General features: G+C 35.0%; 3 protein-coding genes across 3 annotated transcripts in view; all 3 read left to right on the top strand.

The window, feature by feature from the left end:
* Positions 1–1,249: 1,249 nt before the first annotated feature.
* Positions 1,250–2,454, top strand: CBG25261 (the record flags this gene model as incomplete). Its single annotated transcript, XM_045243751.1, has 2 exons — positions 1,250–1,394; positions 2,399–2,454. 2 exons carry the CDS (start codon positions 1,250–1,252, stop codon positions 2,452–2,454), a joined length of 201 nt encoding a protein of 66 aa, XP_045098281.1.
* A 1,998-nt stretch (positions 2,455–4,452) lies between these two features.
* CBG25262 lies at positions 4,453–5,110 on the top strand (the record flags this gene model as incomplete). The annotated part of the gene is made up of 2 exons (XM_045243746.1): positions 4,453–4,495; positions 4,983–5,110. 2 exons carry the CDS (start codon positions 4,453–4,455, stop codon positions 5,108–5,110), a joined length of 171 nt encoding a protein of 56 aa, XP_045098282.1.
* Positions 5,111–12,689: 7,579 nt separating this feature from the next.
* CBG04158 overlaps positions 12,690–18,804 on the top strand; it is a gene marked incomplete at both ends in the record, with an annotated part of 17,392 nt that continues 11,277 nt past the window's right edge. Inside the window, 5 exon segments of the mRNA XM_002639483.1 lie at positions 12,690–12,764; positions 12,817–12,922; positions 13,039–13,121; positions 16,464–16,544; positions 16,593–16,737. Coding sequence (XP_002639529.1) covers positions 12,690–12,764; positions 12,817–12,922; positions 13,039–13,121; positions 16,464–16,544; positions 16,593–16,737 — 490 coding nt within the window.

Below are 18,804 nucleotides of genomic sequence, written 5' to 3'. Positions count from 1 at the left end.
TCTTTGTGAGGATGGTCTATGACATCAGAACATCTTGTTGGAAGTTATATTTAAACTGAATCCGTTTTTCGGTCTTTTGGGCCATGGGATTTTTCGGAAAGTTTATTGGAGCATAATCCAATTTGTGTCATGTTCTTGGGTTAAAGTGCAAAATTCATTCTAAAACTTCAGTTTCCCAATCTCCTCTATTACGGTAGATCAGATTTTTCCAGAAATATTGTATTCAGAAAAGGTCGGTTTTGTGATTTGGAGTTACTTTTTAAAATTATTTTTGTGGAAATCCTGTTTGATTCATCTAAAACCGTGCTCTTGTGACATTATTGTGCTCTTGTGACATTCCTCGCCGTGACATTCCTTATTGTGCTCTTGTGACATTCCTCGCCATCTAGTAAGATATTGATAGCTCTACTCGAACAGTTCAGCTAACATCATCACAGTTCTGCGTATGTGCTTTTATAAAAAATCTGAGCTGTGGAAGAGAAAAGCTTGTGGGCGTGGGCGAACAACGACAACTACAGTAACCTAAAATTTTGGGACCTTTTTTTCTCGATTAGTATTGCTATTCGACAGTTTTTGTGTTGAAAACTTCCAGACAAGTCGGAAAATGAAACTGTTCTCGAATCTAAAAAATTGCCGGAAAACTGGCAAAAATCGAGAGAACCAAACTTTCTCTTCCACATAAATTTTGAATGAATTTACAAAATTCTTCAATATTTCTTCAGACTCCGAAGTTTTTGTAATTTTCTCTAAATCTTTGAATCATTTTGTTTTTCACGAACTCTTTCTTTCTGCGGAACTTCCTGTGAATGCCAGCTGATCTTCTTTTCTGGTCCCGGGAAAAACGGAGATCTTCTAGACACAAAAAAAATTTGTTGGCATTCGTAATTAATGAACACCAAAAGTGCTTGATTCTCTTTTCTAGATCCTGTATCCGTTCACTTTGCGTGATGTGAATAATTCGACGATGGCGATGCTTTCTGTGTAACTCCTCTTGTCTATCTTCTATTTTTTTCTTTTTTTGTCATCTGTTTTCTTCTGCTGCTCATCGTTCCTTCTCGATTCTCGCAAGGACGAAACAACTCTAGAAATCTCTCGGCACGTTTTCGCAAGCTGAAAATTAATTCACCGCCCGAAAAATGTCTCATTAGAATTCGTTTTTCATTCGACACACACAAAGGTGCTTGTTGTTGTCTTTCGGTTTACTGCAATTCCTATTCTTCTTATTCTTCTCCCGTTATTTCTCCCAAATATGGGTTCAAGGCATCGACTTGATCATTCCGATGCATTCGATCAGCATTCGGATTCAACTACTCCAAAGATTCTTCTATTATCACCCGAACAGTTAATGTTTGATTATACGAATGGAATATTTTTGAGTGGAATGTTTGATAAAGGTAATCCGTATTTTCAAAAAAAAAAACCTTTATCCACAATCTAAAATTGGAAAGCTAGGATGTTTCCGAGCTTTGATCTGCATTGCACAGATTACGTTATTTGAATTCGTTTATACTGTCATACCGTTCTTACTTCAATTGAAGTCTGCCGAAACCATCGACTTTAAGCTCAATTATCTCGATTCCTGCGAGAGGTATCAAAGTTTTGTGAACTGATTAAAAATTGGTGATATCATGATAAATGATTTCTCAGTTGACACATTTTTAAAAATCTTTCCCAGGATTCGACATAATCAAGCTCAAAATTGACGGTTTGGGTGACGCTCTATCAGAGGAAATACGGTATACATCAATTCGTATACATATTGTGTATGTTATTCCTACTTATAAAAGATATCGTTATCTAGATTAGGATATCCCTTTGGGACATCCTGAATACAGAACTTATTTCGATACCTATTGTTTTCCACATTCTCCAGAAACTAGAAGAAAAAACGTGCGAAACAACTGGGATTATTTACCTCCAATACTGTTTTCCGTACTTGGGAATTCCAGGAACAAATGCTTAAAGTCCTTGAACTCGAACATGCTCAAACACCATTTGAAGCAAAGCAATAAAGACCAAATGGAGTTCGTCAATTCCGTTCTCTTCTCTTTTCAAATTCTTCTCATCTATTTGCTTGCTATTTTCTCTAAAAATACTGAAATTACTCTGAAAAGCGAACAAAACGAAAAAAGAAGTTGAGTAGTGGGGGTGGGGGGACCTTTTTCCTTTTCACAACCATTTTTTTCTATTGAATTGACTATTTTTTTAGGAATGGGAAGTGGTCGTTGCCTCAGTTCAGCATCCCCAATATCAGCAGCCGAACGACAACAATTGTGGGGTGAGTTCCTGATTTTGTTCTCTTTTTTCTTCTTCCCTATCTGTTTGCTTTTTTCAATTTTTGGAAGATTTCTGGAGTGTCTTCTTTCTTCTGTTATTTCTTATTTCTCCTCTCTTTTAGTCTCTATTTCAAAAATCTGGAAAAAGAAACCAGAAGAGGCTCTTCAATTAGGATGATGCTTTTTGCTTCTCCCTTAGGGGATTCTGAATTTGGGCGGGGGATAAAAAAAGAGCAGCAAGAAACGGGAGGAAATTTCTATTCTGGAGTCACACGAAGACATCATCCAGATCATAGTAAAAAAGGAGAAGAAAAGCAAAAAAAGAAGAAGAAGTCTCTAAAATTGAATAATACAATTGAAGGCCATCGGACCGGGCGGAGAGGACGCACCGGACACATTTATATATGTATATTCCATCTACCTGTTTTTTGTTTCTTTCTTTTCTTCATTTTTTTAAACGTACATATTTTTTCTCTTCTTCTTCTTTTTTCATTTTCTTGATCCCTTAGAATCGCTAAAAAAGACAGCTCTAAAGTGAGAAAGAAGGTCATCTGAAATTCAGAATTCCATCCCCTGAAATTCCGTTCCGTTTGACTGCGTGATTCAGAGTAGCATTCGATTTCTTCTATTTCTCAGATGGAAGAACCATTTTTTGTCACTTTTTTTTTCTTCATTTTTCCATTTCCACTTCTCAGTAACTCCCAGATAACAGGAGGCAAGCAACCATATTCTATACTGAAACTGGACTGAACCAATTAGTTGTCCACCACAGTTTTTGGCCCGTAGCTGAAAAAAACTAGTAATTTCCCATAATTCTGAGAATGCAAAATGTTTAATTTAGGTCTGTTTTACACCCCCGAAAATTTCAAAGTAATCTGAAACTTGACAGACGAGCTTCAGACTCCTAAAAATGGTCCAATGGCCGAAAATTGACTGAAAAATACGTTTTTGAATATCTTACTAACCGGTACTGTACTATTTTCCAACCGTTTTATCAAGCTCAAATAAATGAACATGAAAATGATCTTAAAAGGAATTTGAATAATTTTTAGAGAACAAAACATGAAAGACGATAGTTTACTGTAACTACACAGGTAAAATACGAATGGGTCCGTTACGGACGCTCCGCGTTCGCGCGCGGTTGAAATAGGAATCGCATACGGACCGCACGCGAACCGTTTTCAAAAAACCACAATACATTATTCCGATTATTCCGTATTCTGTGCGTTCGCGAGGTCCGTATCCGATCCGATGGCGAACGATAAAGAAACGGATCAGTTCGCGAACGAACTCAAAATTCAGATTCGCAAACTGATCCGTTTCTTCATAGCTTGCCATTGGATCCGATACAGAGCTCGCGAACGGACAGAATACGGAATAATCGGAATAATATAGTGTGGTTTTCTGAAAACGGTTCGCTTGCGGTCCGTATGCGGTTCCTATTTCAATCGCTAACGGATTGTTCGCAAATCACCTGTGCAAAGTCGAATACAGTAGCAAAAATCAAGATTTGTTGAATTCTTTTTTTTTTCGGCGAGTAGCATGAACGAGAACTCGCAGAAGTCTTTGAATGCTTCAGCAAATCTGAAATAAATTTAAAGTTTACAAGTCAATTTTAATGACTTAATATTTATTTAAAGAACATTTCCATTCAAAGCGGTGCTTTTTGAGTACAAGTTGCTTGATTATTCTCAAGTGCTCCAATATCGAGACAGAGAAACACTTAGAAATTTCGTAATATTATTTGAAAGAGAAAGGTTCGAAAAGTTATCTCTGGTTTAGTCTTCTCCTTTATTTTCAGTCCAAAAGTCACTTCAACCCACACCTTTTCCTCATTTTCATTGTTTCTTTTTTCACTTTTTTCCACTCATTTTCCATTCACTTCTTACTGAAGAAAAAGTCATTCTGAATGCGAGAATCGGGAAAGTCTAGGATTTGAAACCATTGAGAAAAAAGCGCAGGTGTTTCTCATTTGAATCCGTGTGATGTGTAGATCTGCAATCATTGTGTTCTACTGAAATTCTGCACCTCATTTCGACTGATGCTTTCTAATTCACTGTCACCATAATGGGCTCAATTGGAATTTGAAATTGGATTCACATTCTGTTTTTCCAATACTGAAGAATCCTTTTCTGCGTATTCTTTTCTCTTTCTTTTTTTTGGATCGAAATTCAAGATGAAATCCAGTTATACTGCTATTCTGATATGTGACAGTCAAGGTAAAGAAATTGATCAGAGAAACGCATTCTCTGCAAAAAAAACCTCCTGACATAATCCTCTTTTTCCAGCATCTTTAAAAGTTCATCCTGTTCAGAAATCATTTATGGCTTCCAATTCTTATCCCAAATCCCATCATGATAACTGATATATTTATTGTTCTGCTCATAAAACATAAAACATTCAGAATTTCTCCTAATGTATCCGTTATAAAAAGTCCTATAACATCAGTTTTTTCTATTGAACTCCAAAAATCAAGTTTCCTATAAAAAAAAAGAATAGGTGAAAAATAAAAAGGAAGAATTTTCTTGCAAACTTCTGAAGTAGGGCCATCTATTTCAAGAGTTGTAAAAAGAGGAGGAGGAAAAATAATCATGTGCAAACATTCATATCAGCTGCTCACGACTTTCCAGTTTCACTGTTTCTCATTTTTGGTTTTGCATTTTTTAGGGCTATCGGAGTTATTCAAATGTTATTTCGAAATTTCAGGATCTTCAATGCACCACTCCTTCGATGATCGTCCATCAGCATCCAGTGAAGATTTATTTGCCAGTTGTAATGATATCGATAATGCGGTAAGTGACTTTTTCAGCTTCGAATTAACGAACTATCAATAAACTTAATACCGTAAAACCTCTAATAGAACGACACCCGGATCGTTCACTTTGAGCCTATATATCTCATTTTCTGTGAAGGATATCAAAAAGTGGCTAGCTAGTAAAATGTTGCTGATATCCTGATAAACATTTTACTAGTTAACCACTTTTTGATATCTTTCAAAAGAAATGAGATATATAGGCTCAAAGTGGACGATCCGGGTGTCGTTCTATTAGAGGTTTCACGGTATTTGCTTCCAAGAAAATACCGTACAAACTGTATTAGAAGGGCCGGTCTTCTATATTTCCAAGGCACCTCCGGTGGGCTCTTCTATTAAAGGGGTCCTTCTAATACAGGCTTTACGGTAAATAAATTAGGCAATGTGAAAAAAACTAGGAATTTTTCAGATTGCTTTTTTCTATAATTGCACATACATGTTATTTACTCTTCTCAATTTTTCTATTGTTACCTACAGTGATGGGAGGAATTTCCGTTTCCGTTTTCCGATTCCCTGCTGGTATTTGAAGGTTTTGTTCCTTTTCCGTTTTCCGACCCTAGGCCCATTTTAGAAAACAACAACAATTTATGAACCTTGACCGAAATCCGAGCCGCTCTCAGACATTTTACATTTTCTCTCCTGAAACATAAAAAATGACATAAAACGTAAAATATGTACATGTTTGAACCACAACCAGGGCAACCATTCCGCCCAGAAACCAAATATGAATTCCAACTTTTTATTCAGAATTAACAAGTATTTCCCTCTCTTATGAAAAAGATGTACCTAGATGTACTCAACTTCCTATTATACTCATATCTCGTTTTTTCGAATCTTCATCTCATGTCACATGGCGAAAAACTCATTGAAACTCGTTGTTCGAAGCATTTGCCAATCACTTTTTCGTCAAAAACGACCCTCCTCGATTGTTGCTCTTTTTCTCTGACGACACAAAAAAGAAGAAAAAGATGTGACACCTTTTGAAATCTCTTTTTTATTTATTTTTAATGAAGGAACATTAACAAAATAAGAAAAAAATATGTTCGGATGTTTTGGCAACTTGATAATCTTTGATACTCCTCCTCTCCAAAATGATTTTTTTTCAAAAAAAAAAAAAGACTTTTAAGGTTTTTGATCGTCTCAGTTTTTGAGTGAGCTTTTTTTTGCTGAAGAAGGAGTTTAGTAACATATCTTGGAAAAATAACTAAAGCTTGTTTTCATGTTTCCTCAGTATAAAAAGTTGATGGGCCAGAAGATTTTGATACATTTATTAGTCTCAAATAATCCTTTTTCACCTTTAATAATATTCCCTTTTTAGATTAACCGAAGATAATGAATTATTTTCATAACATGTGTATAAAGCAATTTTCATTTGCTTAACTGACAAGTTTCATAATTTTTGAAGGATTAAATCGAGAAAAAAGATTTTTATGAGTTTCCATTGAATGAAAACGTTGTTTTGTAGGTAAAGCCTATTAAGAGGAAAGTAGACATTGTAAATTTAAAAAAAAAGAGCGTCGTGGTAGAAAATCTACTTCAAGTTGATAATTTTGTCAAATCTGATATCATTCACGATTCCATCCAATTCCAAAATCCATTGGTTACTCAAACTCACATAATAATTGTTCCACATTTTATACCTTTTTTCTCTTTTCTCTATATTTTTAAACTGAAGCAGTTATCCGTTGGTGGTTGTGTCCGGTAATTATACACTTTCCAGTCTATATTCCTCTACGTTTTTCTTTTTTTTTCTGCTCCATCTCGTCCTCTTTTTGAAAACATCTGCTTATAGTTCAACATTCTTTTGTTTTTAGGAACACAGAAAAAGTTCCAAAAAGTGACGAGATCCTTTTCTTTCTAAGTTTAGCTTCTTCTTTTTTGGGACACCATGAATAACTAAAAAGGGTTTTACTCTGTGTTTTCACAAGACATCATTCTGGTCCAAGTCAACATAAGATCAAAAAAATGATGTTATGAACTCCTTCTCTGAAATTCTTGGAAATAGAAAAACGAGGAAGAAATGCTGATAAATGGCACGCTATCTCAATCAGTACTGGATCGTGAGTGCGTCAAAAGATGAATACGGAACGATTTCTCCACCCACAACTCTCTTCAAGATTCCCAAACATCTGCAGGACACATTTTGAAAGTTTTATGAATGTGAGAGACATAGGTGTTGTGGTCCAGGATGTTCTCAGAAACATAGTTAAAATTTCACCTACATTTTGTCCGATTCAAACATTCCAATTGCTCCAAATTTTCTGAATTTCCTACAATTGAAAATCGTATAAATTTTTTATCCTAGAATATAGCATTCTGCAGTTTTGCAAGACGCTGTTCTTCATGCATTTGTAAGTCAGTCTGAAATATCATTATTTCAGCGAACTTTCGTCTTTTTTCTTTGGTTGCTAATGTTAGCTCTAGTAAATTGTCCGTATCCGGGTTACCGAATACAAGAAAACGGATCTTCGGAATGGCCTTTTCGGAATTTTCCAGAACGTTGAAAATTTCGGAATTTCGAAATATTCTAACTTCTTCAAATTTGAAATTTCCTAATCTCCAGATTTTTTGAACAATCAAGATTTCGAAAACGCGAAAAAATTACTAAAAGTAATTCCTGTCGAGACCCAAAAACGTTTTTCGTGTGCCTTTACTTTCAAAAAAGCTCCCATTCTCAAAAGAATGCTACGAAAGTATTCCGATTGTAATTTCATCCCGAAAATTATCAGAGTTATCGAAATTTCGAATTCCGTTTCAAACATCCCGGCCTAAAAAGTACATTCTTTGAAGCATCTTTACTTCCTGTTTCGTGAAATTCTGAAAATTAGAAATCGCAACAAACAATCTTTAATTGAATTTAAATCTCTTGAAATCGGGTCCGTTTCAAAATTCATTGAGTCAAATCAACCGAAATAGATCTCTATTTTTCGAATTCTTTTTTAAAATTATAACTACTTTAGTGTTCGTGAGGGATCCTTCTTAGAAAATTGATGCCATTTTTATAAAGCAAGCCCGGAACTCGAATTCTAATGAATTCCCAAAATTAGAGAAGACAGACGACCAAATCGAAAACAATAACTAGTATATCTACGTTCGTCTTCTTGTCATCCAATAAATCATTTTCTCTAGTTCCTGGGTGTCTGACGAACAAGCAAAAAACAAGAAACTGGAGTTCCTAATTTCATGATTCTTGAACCACATTCTAAACTGAAATTCGTTGAGCCAGAAAACGATTTGCAAAGTCAGAAGAGAGAATTTCTGAAGGAGGAAGCGTTCTTTAGAAAACAAAATCATTGTTGAAATTATTTTGAAAAAGGAAGGAGCAAAAGTGGTTTTTTTATATTTTGGACCAAATTTTTACTTTTATCTTCCTCTCTTCAACTCATTTTTTGTGTTTTCATCGCCATTAAATGTTCCATTTTTAGACAACGTTTGGATCATATCTCATTGTATTTCGAAGATTCAAGAATCAACTTTTCACTGTCCCAACTTGTTTAATGTCAACTTTGTTGCTTCTTCTTCTCTTTTGCAGTTTTTTTTGTGGCGGAAATAATTGAAGAATGAGGAGAAGAGGAGACCCACTTGGGATAGAAAGACGATGTCTCCCATTTGGTATTCATTGAACGAAGGACCCTACTACCACCCTCCTTCTCTTCTCACTTCATTTTATTTCCTTTTCAAATCCACATCATCATCATTGTGACGTGTCAACTCCGGATTCGTAATTGTTTTTGAGTCACTGACATTTTTTAATCAACAATTTTGGGGAATATTGAAATGGTCACGAGAGGATCTTACAGAATTATTCATTAGCTGAGGAACCTATTTTTAATTTGCAGAAGTCTTCCATATACATACAGTTGTAATTTATCTTGTTTACTTTGCTCATTTTGTTAGGTCTTAATAATAAAACCTGAAAAATGATATATTGGGCAAGTGCTCTTGAAATTCATATGGCATTCATATTTTCAAAATTTTATAGAACCGGAAACGTTTTCTACAAATTATTTTTCTTCAAAGTTACCAATTTTTAGCTAAGAATTGCCCTCATAATTTAATTTATAATTTATGGAATCTTTGTTTTGACCTAAACTTTCGAATGTTGTAGCTTGAGATTCAGCAAAACTACCGTAGTCGACTCCACCCACACAATATTACACCCACAATTTTTATTCGTTTTTTAGTTCATTTTTCCTTTTAAAAATCCAAAATCCGAGTACAAAATCCCCGATGTTCTTCTATATATTTCATTTGTTCTGCACCGCCTCTCTCTTCTTCGTCATTTTTTCTTCTTTTTTCCAGTAACCAAATTTTCTGTGTCCTCTTATCTTCTTTTTTTACTCAGTTCCTTCAAAGATTCCGTTCAAACATCAAGCATTTACTTTGTAGTGTGCGTTCTTTTTTTATTTTCGCTATTTTCCATATTCAACTTTAAGATACTGATATTCACTGGAATCGTTTCCCAACTCAATTAGAGAGAGAAGTACCTGGAAATTCGAATTTTTCGGTGGACAGAAAACTTTGAGATTCTTAAGGAAAGCAGAGGAAGAGGGTGGTTTTTATGGTCATTGAACGTTCTATTTCAATGGCTTTTGACTCGTTTCCAACAAAAAAAAGGAGTCGGAAGAGAGACATTTTGGAATGAAAGAAGGTTTTGATCAACTCAGAGATTAACTTTTTCTAGGGGAACAAAAAACGTTTTCTTCCGGAAGAATAAGATGAATGAAGTTACAAATGTATCAAGACTCTTTTTTGCTTCTTACAAAATCCAAAATATATAACTCCATGGACTAGTTTTAACGAAAAGTTTTTATAGTTTTCAATTTTTAGACTATAGATTAACATGTTTTAAAATTTAAAGACTTTTGAGATTTTTTGAAATAGATCTAAAATTTGAATTTCGCTGTTTTCTGTTATTAGATAAGCTGTTTTCGGATCAAATTTCAGATAAAATCACATCATTTTTTTCCGTCTGCAAACTCAAAAAATAATTCCTGTTGATCTGATACAAAAAACGGCTCAAAAAACAGCTCATTTCATGATATTGTAGGTCAAATGACGTGGATAAGATTTGAGGTGCATATAAAAAAAGTAAAGTTTAGATTCAGTTACATTCTCTTAAATCAAAAATCTTGAATTTTTTTCGGTGTTTGTACTATTTTCTATTTTCCTTATTGAGTCCATTTTTAAAAACGAAAAGTTCATTTTTTTTCATTATTCGTATTCAAAACGAGCTCATTTTTTCCTTCTTTTGCTCCTAATTTGTTTCTTGAAATGACGAATCATCGTGGTCCTTTTTTTTCTTCCCTGTTTACCATTCAGCTCCTTTTTTTCCCATGAGATCTGTTCGTACATATGTTGTCTCCAACGAATTTATGACTTTTCTCTCCACCCATATTTCCTCATTTTTGTATGAGTTTTTTGCTGCTTCTGCAGAAACGAAAATCACGTCACTTTTTTCCAACTAGTTCCCAGAGATCTGAATTCTATTGAGCCTTCTTACTATCAGTTAAGTCTACCTTTTCTGTTCTTTGTGGAAATTTCAACGTTTTGAAGGTCAATAAACCACTTTTCATGGAGGTCAAGTCATGAATAGACTATCAGATTTCAGAGAGACTCTCAACTTTCCCTCCAAATTCTCAACCCACTCAAAAATGCACATTCTTATGTCATTACTTTGTTTTTTTTTCGGCGGGAAAAATTCTTCCTTACACACATGTTTTTGGGTGTCTACCATCCGGTATCTTCTCACTCATTTCCGTTATGATTGGCATCTCAATATGAAAGAAAAAGAAACACACACTTCTTCAGTTATTCATGGTTTTTTGTCACTCCATTTTTTCTTCTTATTCACCAGTTCCCATTTGACACATCCGGATCTTTGATTGTCGTTTTTTCTTACCTTCAAGAAGACGCTTTGTATCGAAAAGCACTAGCAACGGACTACGACACAAAATTGTGACTTACTCACACTTTTGATTTTTGAACGGTTGCTACGAATTACTACGTTTTTGAAGGAAGGATAAACGTTTTGACGGCTTTCTTGAACTAAAGTCGGAGGAGGAGATGAAAAAAAAGTGTGAACTCCGTTTGCACATTCACAAAAACATCAATTGTTGAGTCTGTGACCTCATTTTGCCATCCAAAACGCCTCCATGTTTCTATTGAAACGTTTTCCAAAACTTCATTTCGAGTGTCTGCTCTTCTTTTTTGTCTAGGGCCGTATGCCAAACTATTGAAAAGATATCATACTTGGAAAATCAGGGCCGGGCCCGCCACTCCTCCGACCTGGCCCGGAAAAAAAACACATTTTTCAATGACAATTCGTTCTTTGCAAACTTTTTGTTAATACAAAATTTTCCTTATATATAAAACGCTAGACGCGTCTGTCTGTTCTGATGAAAGTCTGCGAACTTTTGAAAAGCTTGAAAAATACGTATAGAATTACGGGACACTTAAAAAAATTATTGAGAAGCGGAGCGACAAAACTGTATATATATACTAGCAGGCTGGTGCGCCTTCTGCGCGATTTAACCTAGTTTTTTTACTGATGCGTCGCTCCGCTCTTTATTTTTTCAAAGAGTCTCGTAAATCTATATTTATTTTTCAATTTTTTCAAAAGCGGACAGCCTGACAACAGGACAGACAGACGCGTGTAGCATTTTATATTTAAGGAAGATACTAGGTCAAATCGCGCCGGAGGCGCACCAGTTAGCTGGTTTAAACACGTTTTTCAATTAACCCCGAAAACTTTTGGAAAATATAGAAGAAAAAAGTACTGAAACCCCGGCCCAAAATGAGCGGATCTTGAAATTTCTGAAAAGCCCAACCCGGTCCGTTGGAAATATGAAAGATATCCCCCGAACATTTTCTGATCATTATACTTCATCTCAATTTCTTCGAACACTAATTCTTCCGGTACAAATTTTATGACATCCGGAAAAGCCTGGAAGAACTAGACGCCGTAAATGGAAAACAACCAAAAATTGATGTTTTCCAATCGAGGCTGTGTGTTTTTAATCAGCTACTAAATCTATTGGGAAACAAATTATATACGGCTGGAAACCAAGAACAGTTTTTTTTTCATTATTTTCGGCTACTGCCAAAACTTTGATCACTTTATATATTTTCTATTCTTATCGTAGAGAGCCATATTCCAGATCAAGTCACATCACTTTTTGAAGTGGAATACACTCTTCTGACTGCAAAAAATACTCCCTAACCTTTTTTCTCAGACAAGCATAATATTTCAAAATCTATGCTTTGATCCATTCTTTGAACATCAAGTTTCTGCCTCATTTAATTTCTGATACATCAGTGCAAATATATTTATTTTCCATGAAAACTTTTGATTAACGACCCACTCCTTGTCTCATCCTCCTTGATCGTTTCACAACTTTCAAATTTCCGAAAAAAACGTCATCTCTTTCGCCAGGTTCCCAAGGTGACAAAATAACTAATTCAAAAGCAAAAGTGCCAGAATTGACACCAAGCGAAACTTCCTCGCTTCGCTTTCTATTCTTACAAAACTTGATTTCCTTGTTATTACATTCTTTTCCTGATCTCTATAAATCCGGTGCTCTTCATCTCATTCCTTCAGAATGTCAGCGTCACCGATGCTTCAACACATGTACAGTTTAGACGAGAGCAGTCTGATGGGTGTATCCCATAGTCCAGTACAGCCATTCCTCCTCCTTCATTTCATGCTTTAACTATTCTCATTTTCAGTACCGACAACAACGAAAACGGCGTGCTGGAATCTCCGGGGCCACGACAAGTGTCCAAAGAGACGGTCCGTTCGCATGTGCTGGGGGTACTGGGTACAGTAGTGCAGGTGTGTTCGTTTTGCATAACCCGACCGGCTAAGACTGTGTGTTGATTGCATTGAAATGACTAAATGATGTTGATTTGAAAAATGACCGTTTTTGAAATAAAAAATTTTGATTTCAGGTTTTTCAAATGGTCGAGGGTTTCCACCACTGGGAGGAAGATCTCCACAATCTTCATTTGATTCGAATCAAGATGTTGCACAGGTCAGATTTTTGAAATCCAGCTGCTATGTTTGGGAGATTCATAACTGTTGTTTTCAAAACTATTTCCTTATTTCAAACCGGAAACAAGCTTCAACTTTTGAATATTGGTTTCAGAATTAGCTTATTAAACGACATACCGTGAAACCTGCAATAGAAGGTCCCCCCACCGTGTCTAGTTATTTTTCTGGACACTTGGGAAAGAAAAAAATTTGTCAGCTGATAATTTGAGTGCCCTTGTATTACAGGGGTTACGGTAGTACATTTTGTTGAAAATATTCATGATCACTTCATCTGGAGAAGTTGAAATCTCATAAAAAACTCTAAAATTTAAATTAGCTACTTCTGGAGACTGAGTTCGCCGTGGTATTATTTTCTTTGATTTCTAGTTTTTGAGAATACTCCCAATCACTCGTAAAGAGGTATAAGAAGTCATGTTGCCAAAATTAGTTTTTTTTTCTAAAACGTCTTCTCCCTCAATCACTTTTCATGCACGCTTCAACGCACATTTCAGAACGTTTCTTCATTCAAAAAAAAGTTTTTTTTCGTGCAAAGAATGAATTTCGTCATGGTTAGGTTCCTACCTTTTGTTTTCTCATTATTCCAGTTTCTTCTTAGTTTTCGAACAGAAAGAAAGACTTGGATTGTTTTTCAGCTTCTTCGAAATAATTCGGAAATCTTTCTTATTCTTTTTTTTTTTGACAGTCGTGCCATTCGATGGAGACATGAAAAATTACTGAAAAGTTATTCCCAACTTATTTCTTTTTTGTCTTTTCCCATACGCACCAAAATCAATTTATCGACATCACGGAGCTTCGCGGAGTCAATAAAAATGAGGAAAATAAAGTGAGAAGAAGCCGTTTATTTTCCTTTTCTGACATGCTAAACGCGGATATGAGAAGAGTGAAGAATGGAACAGAATATTCTTTTCCATGTATTTTCTTTCCTTTCGAACGGTGGTCATGGATTATCCAGGCTTCTTCTGCTTTCTATACTTATTATCGTCTTGTAGGTCTTGTTACCAAGAATCCTATTTTGTTCTGTCTCGATCAGACTTAAATCCTTGTACTACTCTGGTCTAGTTTCAACGCATGTTGCGGCTGAAAACTCAAGAATGGGCGGAGCTTANGTCTGTTAAATTANCATGTATTTTGGTAATAATTTTCTGGCCTATTTTTTCGATTTTTCATAAATTAGAACAAAAAATCGCAAAAAATTGGAACAATGAAAATTACTTAAAAATCAAAAAAATAGGCCAGAACAGTCTTACGAAAATACATGCTCCTTTCAGTACACCTTAAAGGATTTCACTACTGACCTAAGCTCCGCCCACCCTCGAATTTTCGGACGCAAAGCGCATTGAAATTGGAAAAGGGTAATCTTCCTTAAAACGCTAGAGGCGTCTATCCGTCCTCGTGTCCGTCTGTGGACTTTTGAAAAAATTGAAAAATACATATATATTTACGTGACCCTTTTCTTAAGAAAAAAAAAGTGAGAAAGGAAGCGACGAACATTTGAAAAAAAATAGATTGAATCGCGCCGAAGGCGCACCCGCTTGCTGGTATACTGAAATCAAATACATTTTTCAACTAAAATTTCAACGAATTGATATTTTTCACCCCTAGTTTAGGATCTGGAAGCAATAATATTATTGTTGGAACTGGAGTGACAATTAGAAATTCCAGCTGTTATTCCATCGTTACCGAATACAACAAGCGTATTGAATTACCTGAAAAAAAAACAAGGTCACATCCTTCCTTTTTTTATTTTTTACTCTCTTTTTCCTCTCATTTTCACAGCTTCACAGCTTCATCTCATTTCTAGACGATATTTTTCTTCATCATTTTCGAAATTCTTCTCATCAAAATATCTTGTCTTCTTCTTATTTTTATTCGCTTCCTTATCCTCTGTTTTCTTCCAATTTTAAAGTAGTCTTCGTAGTTTTTGTGGTGGTTTTCTCTCGGAAGGCAAAATGATTAGACGGAAACCTTCTAGATCTTTCTTCATTTTGTTTTAGAATTTCACAACTTCGATCAGAGTTCATAGCAAAGGTTACCTTCAAAAGGTGTCAACGATCTAAGTGATTTGTGAACTTTTGTAGTATTCTATGAATTTAAAATGAACTGAAATCGTCTTCAGTTTGTGTGGGTTGGAAGTAATTGCTTTTGATTTTCGAATTGAGTTTTCTTTTGTTTGAAAGTTTCAAGTTGAATTGAATTATTAAATTGAATTTTTTTTCAAATTTAAACTGATCAGCGGAAACCGCTTAATCGACATAATATAGAAATTGAAGATTTGTTATTCGTACATTTTATGAAAATACGAGCTCATAGTAATAAGTTCATGTGTATGGTAATAAGTTCATGCACACATGGAAAATCAAACAATCATCCGGCATAACCCGTTATTTCATTTTGGAAGAACCACCAGAAACTCAAGTTTTTCAAATATTTTTAACTGACAAGAGAGCATCATTCCAGATTTTGATGAAAATTTCAAGATAGGTGGAAAATAGCCTCCCTAGATACCTTTGGAAACTTTAGGACCCGCTCGCCAATGAATCTCCAAGTGGTGGAAAAATCTCCAAGTGGTGGAAAAAATCGAAAATAAATAAAAAATTCCGAGAATGTCTGGAAAATAAACTTTCCTCCAAAGTTCTGAAACGTCCTAGAAATTGATATAATCCTTTTTGACAATCTCTGTTTTTGTCTTGAAAACGCGATTTTTGTTACTGGAACTGGTATAACTTGGCTGAAAAGACTATTCTTAACCTATACTGAGAATTTCATCAAAAATCTGGATGAACAGGGCTTTGAGGTTCCCTTGTGAATAATTCACAAGGAATTGATGATGCTTCCGTTTTTTTCAAACCTCAATTACCTATCCATTCAGTCTGAAATCCCTTTTTCGTGTCCCCATCAAAAAACACTCTCCTCCCCATAGCAAAAAAAAACTTCCACAATCCTGATTCAGTTAACATCTGAATACCAGGAATTGATATTGCCTCTTTTCATTTTCAGTTCCCTTTCCTCTTTTTTTCCCGCAATTATTAGTCTCTTGGAGTGTTTCGTTTCGGTTTTTGGCACCCGAAAAACTGGCATTCAATTACTTTTTTCTTTCCTTTTGACCCCTTTTATTTCCCCTTTTCCGTCCTAAAAATAAGTCTAGTTCAGTTTCAGAGATGATGATACCACAAAGAAGGACTGGATCTAGAATTGATCTTCTTGATCCAATGATTCGAGGGCAAAAATCTCGTAGAAAAAGGGTTGATTATGATCAAGTTAGTACTATTGCGGGATAGGAATCATTGAAGTTTATGAAATTTGATTGATTTTGAAGTTTCAGATATCCATGAATTGGATGAGAATGAACGGACTTGGTCCATCGCTTCGACCGTTTTTGAATGGAGGAAATCACACTCCAAAGGTAGCAGAATGTTTGTTTTCATGAAAAAAGGAAAAAGTGATTTTTCAGAAAACAATAATCCATAATTCCCAATCAACTACTCAAATCTCTCGGCTGGGATCACTTCGTCGGATGCATGCAGCAGAAGCAAGTATTGATGGAAAATTGTCATTAAGTGGAACACAAGCTGATGTGACAGCTGTCTGTGCAACAGGTAGGAAACTTTTGGTATTTTCAGAAAAGCCAAAAAATTCTCTGAATAAAGAAACTGTCATGAGAGTTCAGAAGGGTGATTTTGACGGTTGAATGATTTGAAAGAAGTTACGTTTGACTGATAATCGTTGCCAAGAAAAATCTCGTGCTACATATCATTTTCAGCTTTGATTCCAGATTTTCGTAGGCAGATTTTTCAGACTTCCGCGAAGCCTAAAATTTTCATCACAAGAATTTTGTTATCTCGCATTTTCCGAATTCTTCTGATCTTGTGGAATTATTCTCAAAAGTACATTATTTTTTGAATAATTCGAGTTCCTGTAACGAAAAACAACAGCTATGACATATCAAGAAATCCAGATAAATCTAGTCTGATCTCCAAAACCAGTAAATAAATGAGAAGCAATTATAGAATTTCTTCTTTTGCGAGTTTTCTGAAAATGCTAAATGCTTCATTTTCGGTTACTCCCAAACACAAGCTGATCTGTTTTGAGTCACAATATTCTTTTTTTTTCTTCTCGCTCAAGTAGTTTTTCTCTCATTTTGTTCATTAGTCCATCCAGTTTTTTGGTCTACACTTTTTTCTTTTTCTCTCCTTTTTCTTGTAATTATGAACTATTTTTCCTAGTTCTTTCTCTGGCCTTTCGCACCGAAAAACTGCGAGATAAGTGCATTAGTAAAAGGCGTTGTGTCCCTTATTCTTTTGGAAAATCTGAAATTGGACACCTGCGAGCACCTCTCGATTTATATGCATATAATTTCAGTCCCTTCTCTACTCCGTTTTTCGCGTTTTTTTTTCTATCGAAAAAGAATGTGTGTTTTCGCATGTTTTTCATCATTAAAAAGCTGATTTCTGCTCTTCCTTTTTCTATCCCACTCCCACTAAAAATACTATCAAATTTGTCGCTAAAACGGAGTCAGCTTTCGCACGCTTCAAAAGATTTCTGAAAGAAAAAAGAATAAGAATGAAAAGAAAACACACACAAGAAGAATATGAACGATTCGTGAGGAAACAAAATTATGAATCAACTATCCGTTTTTTCTTCTTTGACTCAAAAGATTTTTGAACACGGAACGGAGTTTTGAAGATCTTTTTGACGTCATTCGGAGCTATGACAGCTCCAGGATCTGATTTATAATGATCCTATTTTATCGTTTCGAATCTGTTTGCCTTATACTGCTCACCAATCGTCCACTCTGGCATTTGAGAATCCGAAGCCCCAGAAAACATTCAGTTCCTGCTTTTTTGGTTCTACCAGTGGATTCGTTTTTGGTAAATTGTCCCAATGAGTCGATTTGTGACTTCTTTAGAATGAAATCCTTTTAGTTTTATTGATAACGATTTTTCGAAGGTTTACTGCTATCTAATACCGTAAAACCTTTAATAGGAAAGACTCCTACTTCAAACTTTGAGCCAATTTATCTCGATTCCTGTCAAAGATATCAAAAAAACTGTCAACTGATAAATTTTTTATAATGATATAGGAAAGGGGGTATTTCAAAATTTTTTAAATCGTCGATTTTTTTTTTGAAAATCCAGAAAAGTCTGTGACAATTAGACAGATCTCATTACTTAAAGTATAAAAAGTGTACACTATGTTGAATTTTGATGAAAAAAGCAGAGATGTAGGAATCTCAATGATTTTACATTCATTATGATTTTTTATTCATTTCTCATTAATTTATTCATGTTCACGTGAAAAATATTTATTTAGATCATCAAATATAAAAAAAGAAGATATTTTTTAAAAAAACACAGAAAAGAAGGCACTTCTTTTCTGTATAGAAAAGAATAGACACGTAAAAAGACAGAAAAGAATCAACTTCCTTTCTGTGCTTTTTCTGTGTGGGGGAAAATAATTCAAATTATTCCTGATAACTACGTGAACTTTAACTATACAGAGTTAAAGCTACGTTGAACTTGGAGTTGAAACAAAAACTCGAGAAGGTGAATTTGAGTGGTGAGCTGAAGTGATGGCGGATTTGAAGATTGGCGACATCCACTGTGAGTACTTGATATGAACCTGTTCAGGGTCTCATTTTAGCTGCTGGATTACTTTTCAAAATC

Source organism: Caenorhabditis briggsae (genome assembly GCF_000004555.2).
Source record: "Caenorhabditis briggsae complete genome, chrI, whole genome shotgun sequence".
Lineage (NCBI taxonomy): Eukaryota > Metazoa > Nematoda > Chromadorea > Rhabditida > Rhabditidae > Caenorhabditis > Caenorhabditis briggsae.
Note: the sequence above shows the minus strand (reverse complement) of the source record. Positions and strands in the feature narration are given on the sequence as shown.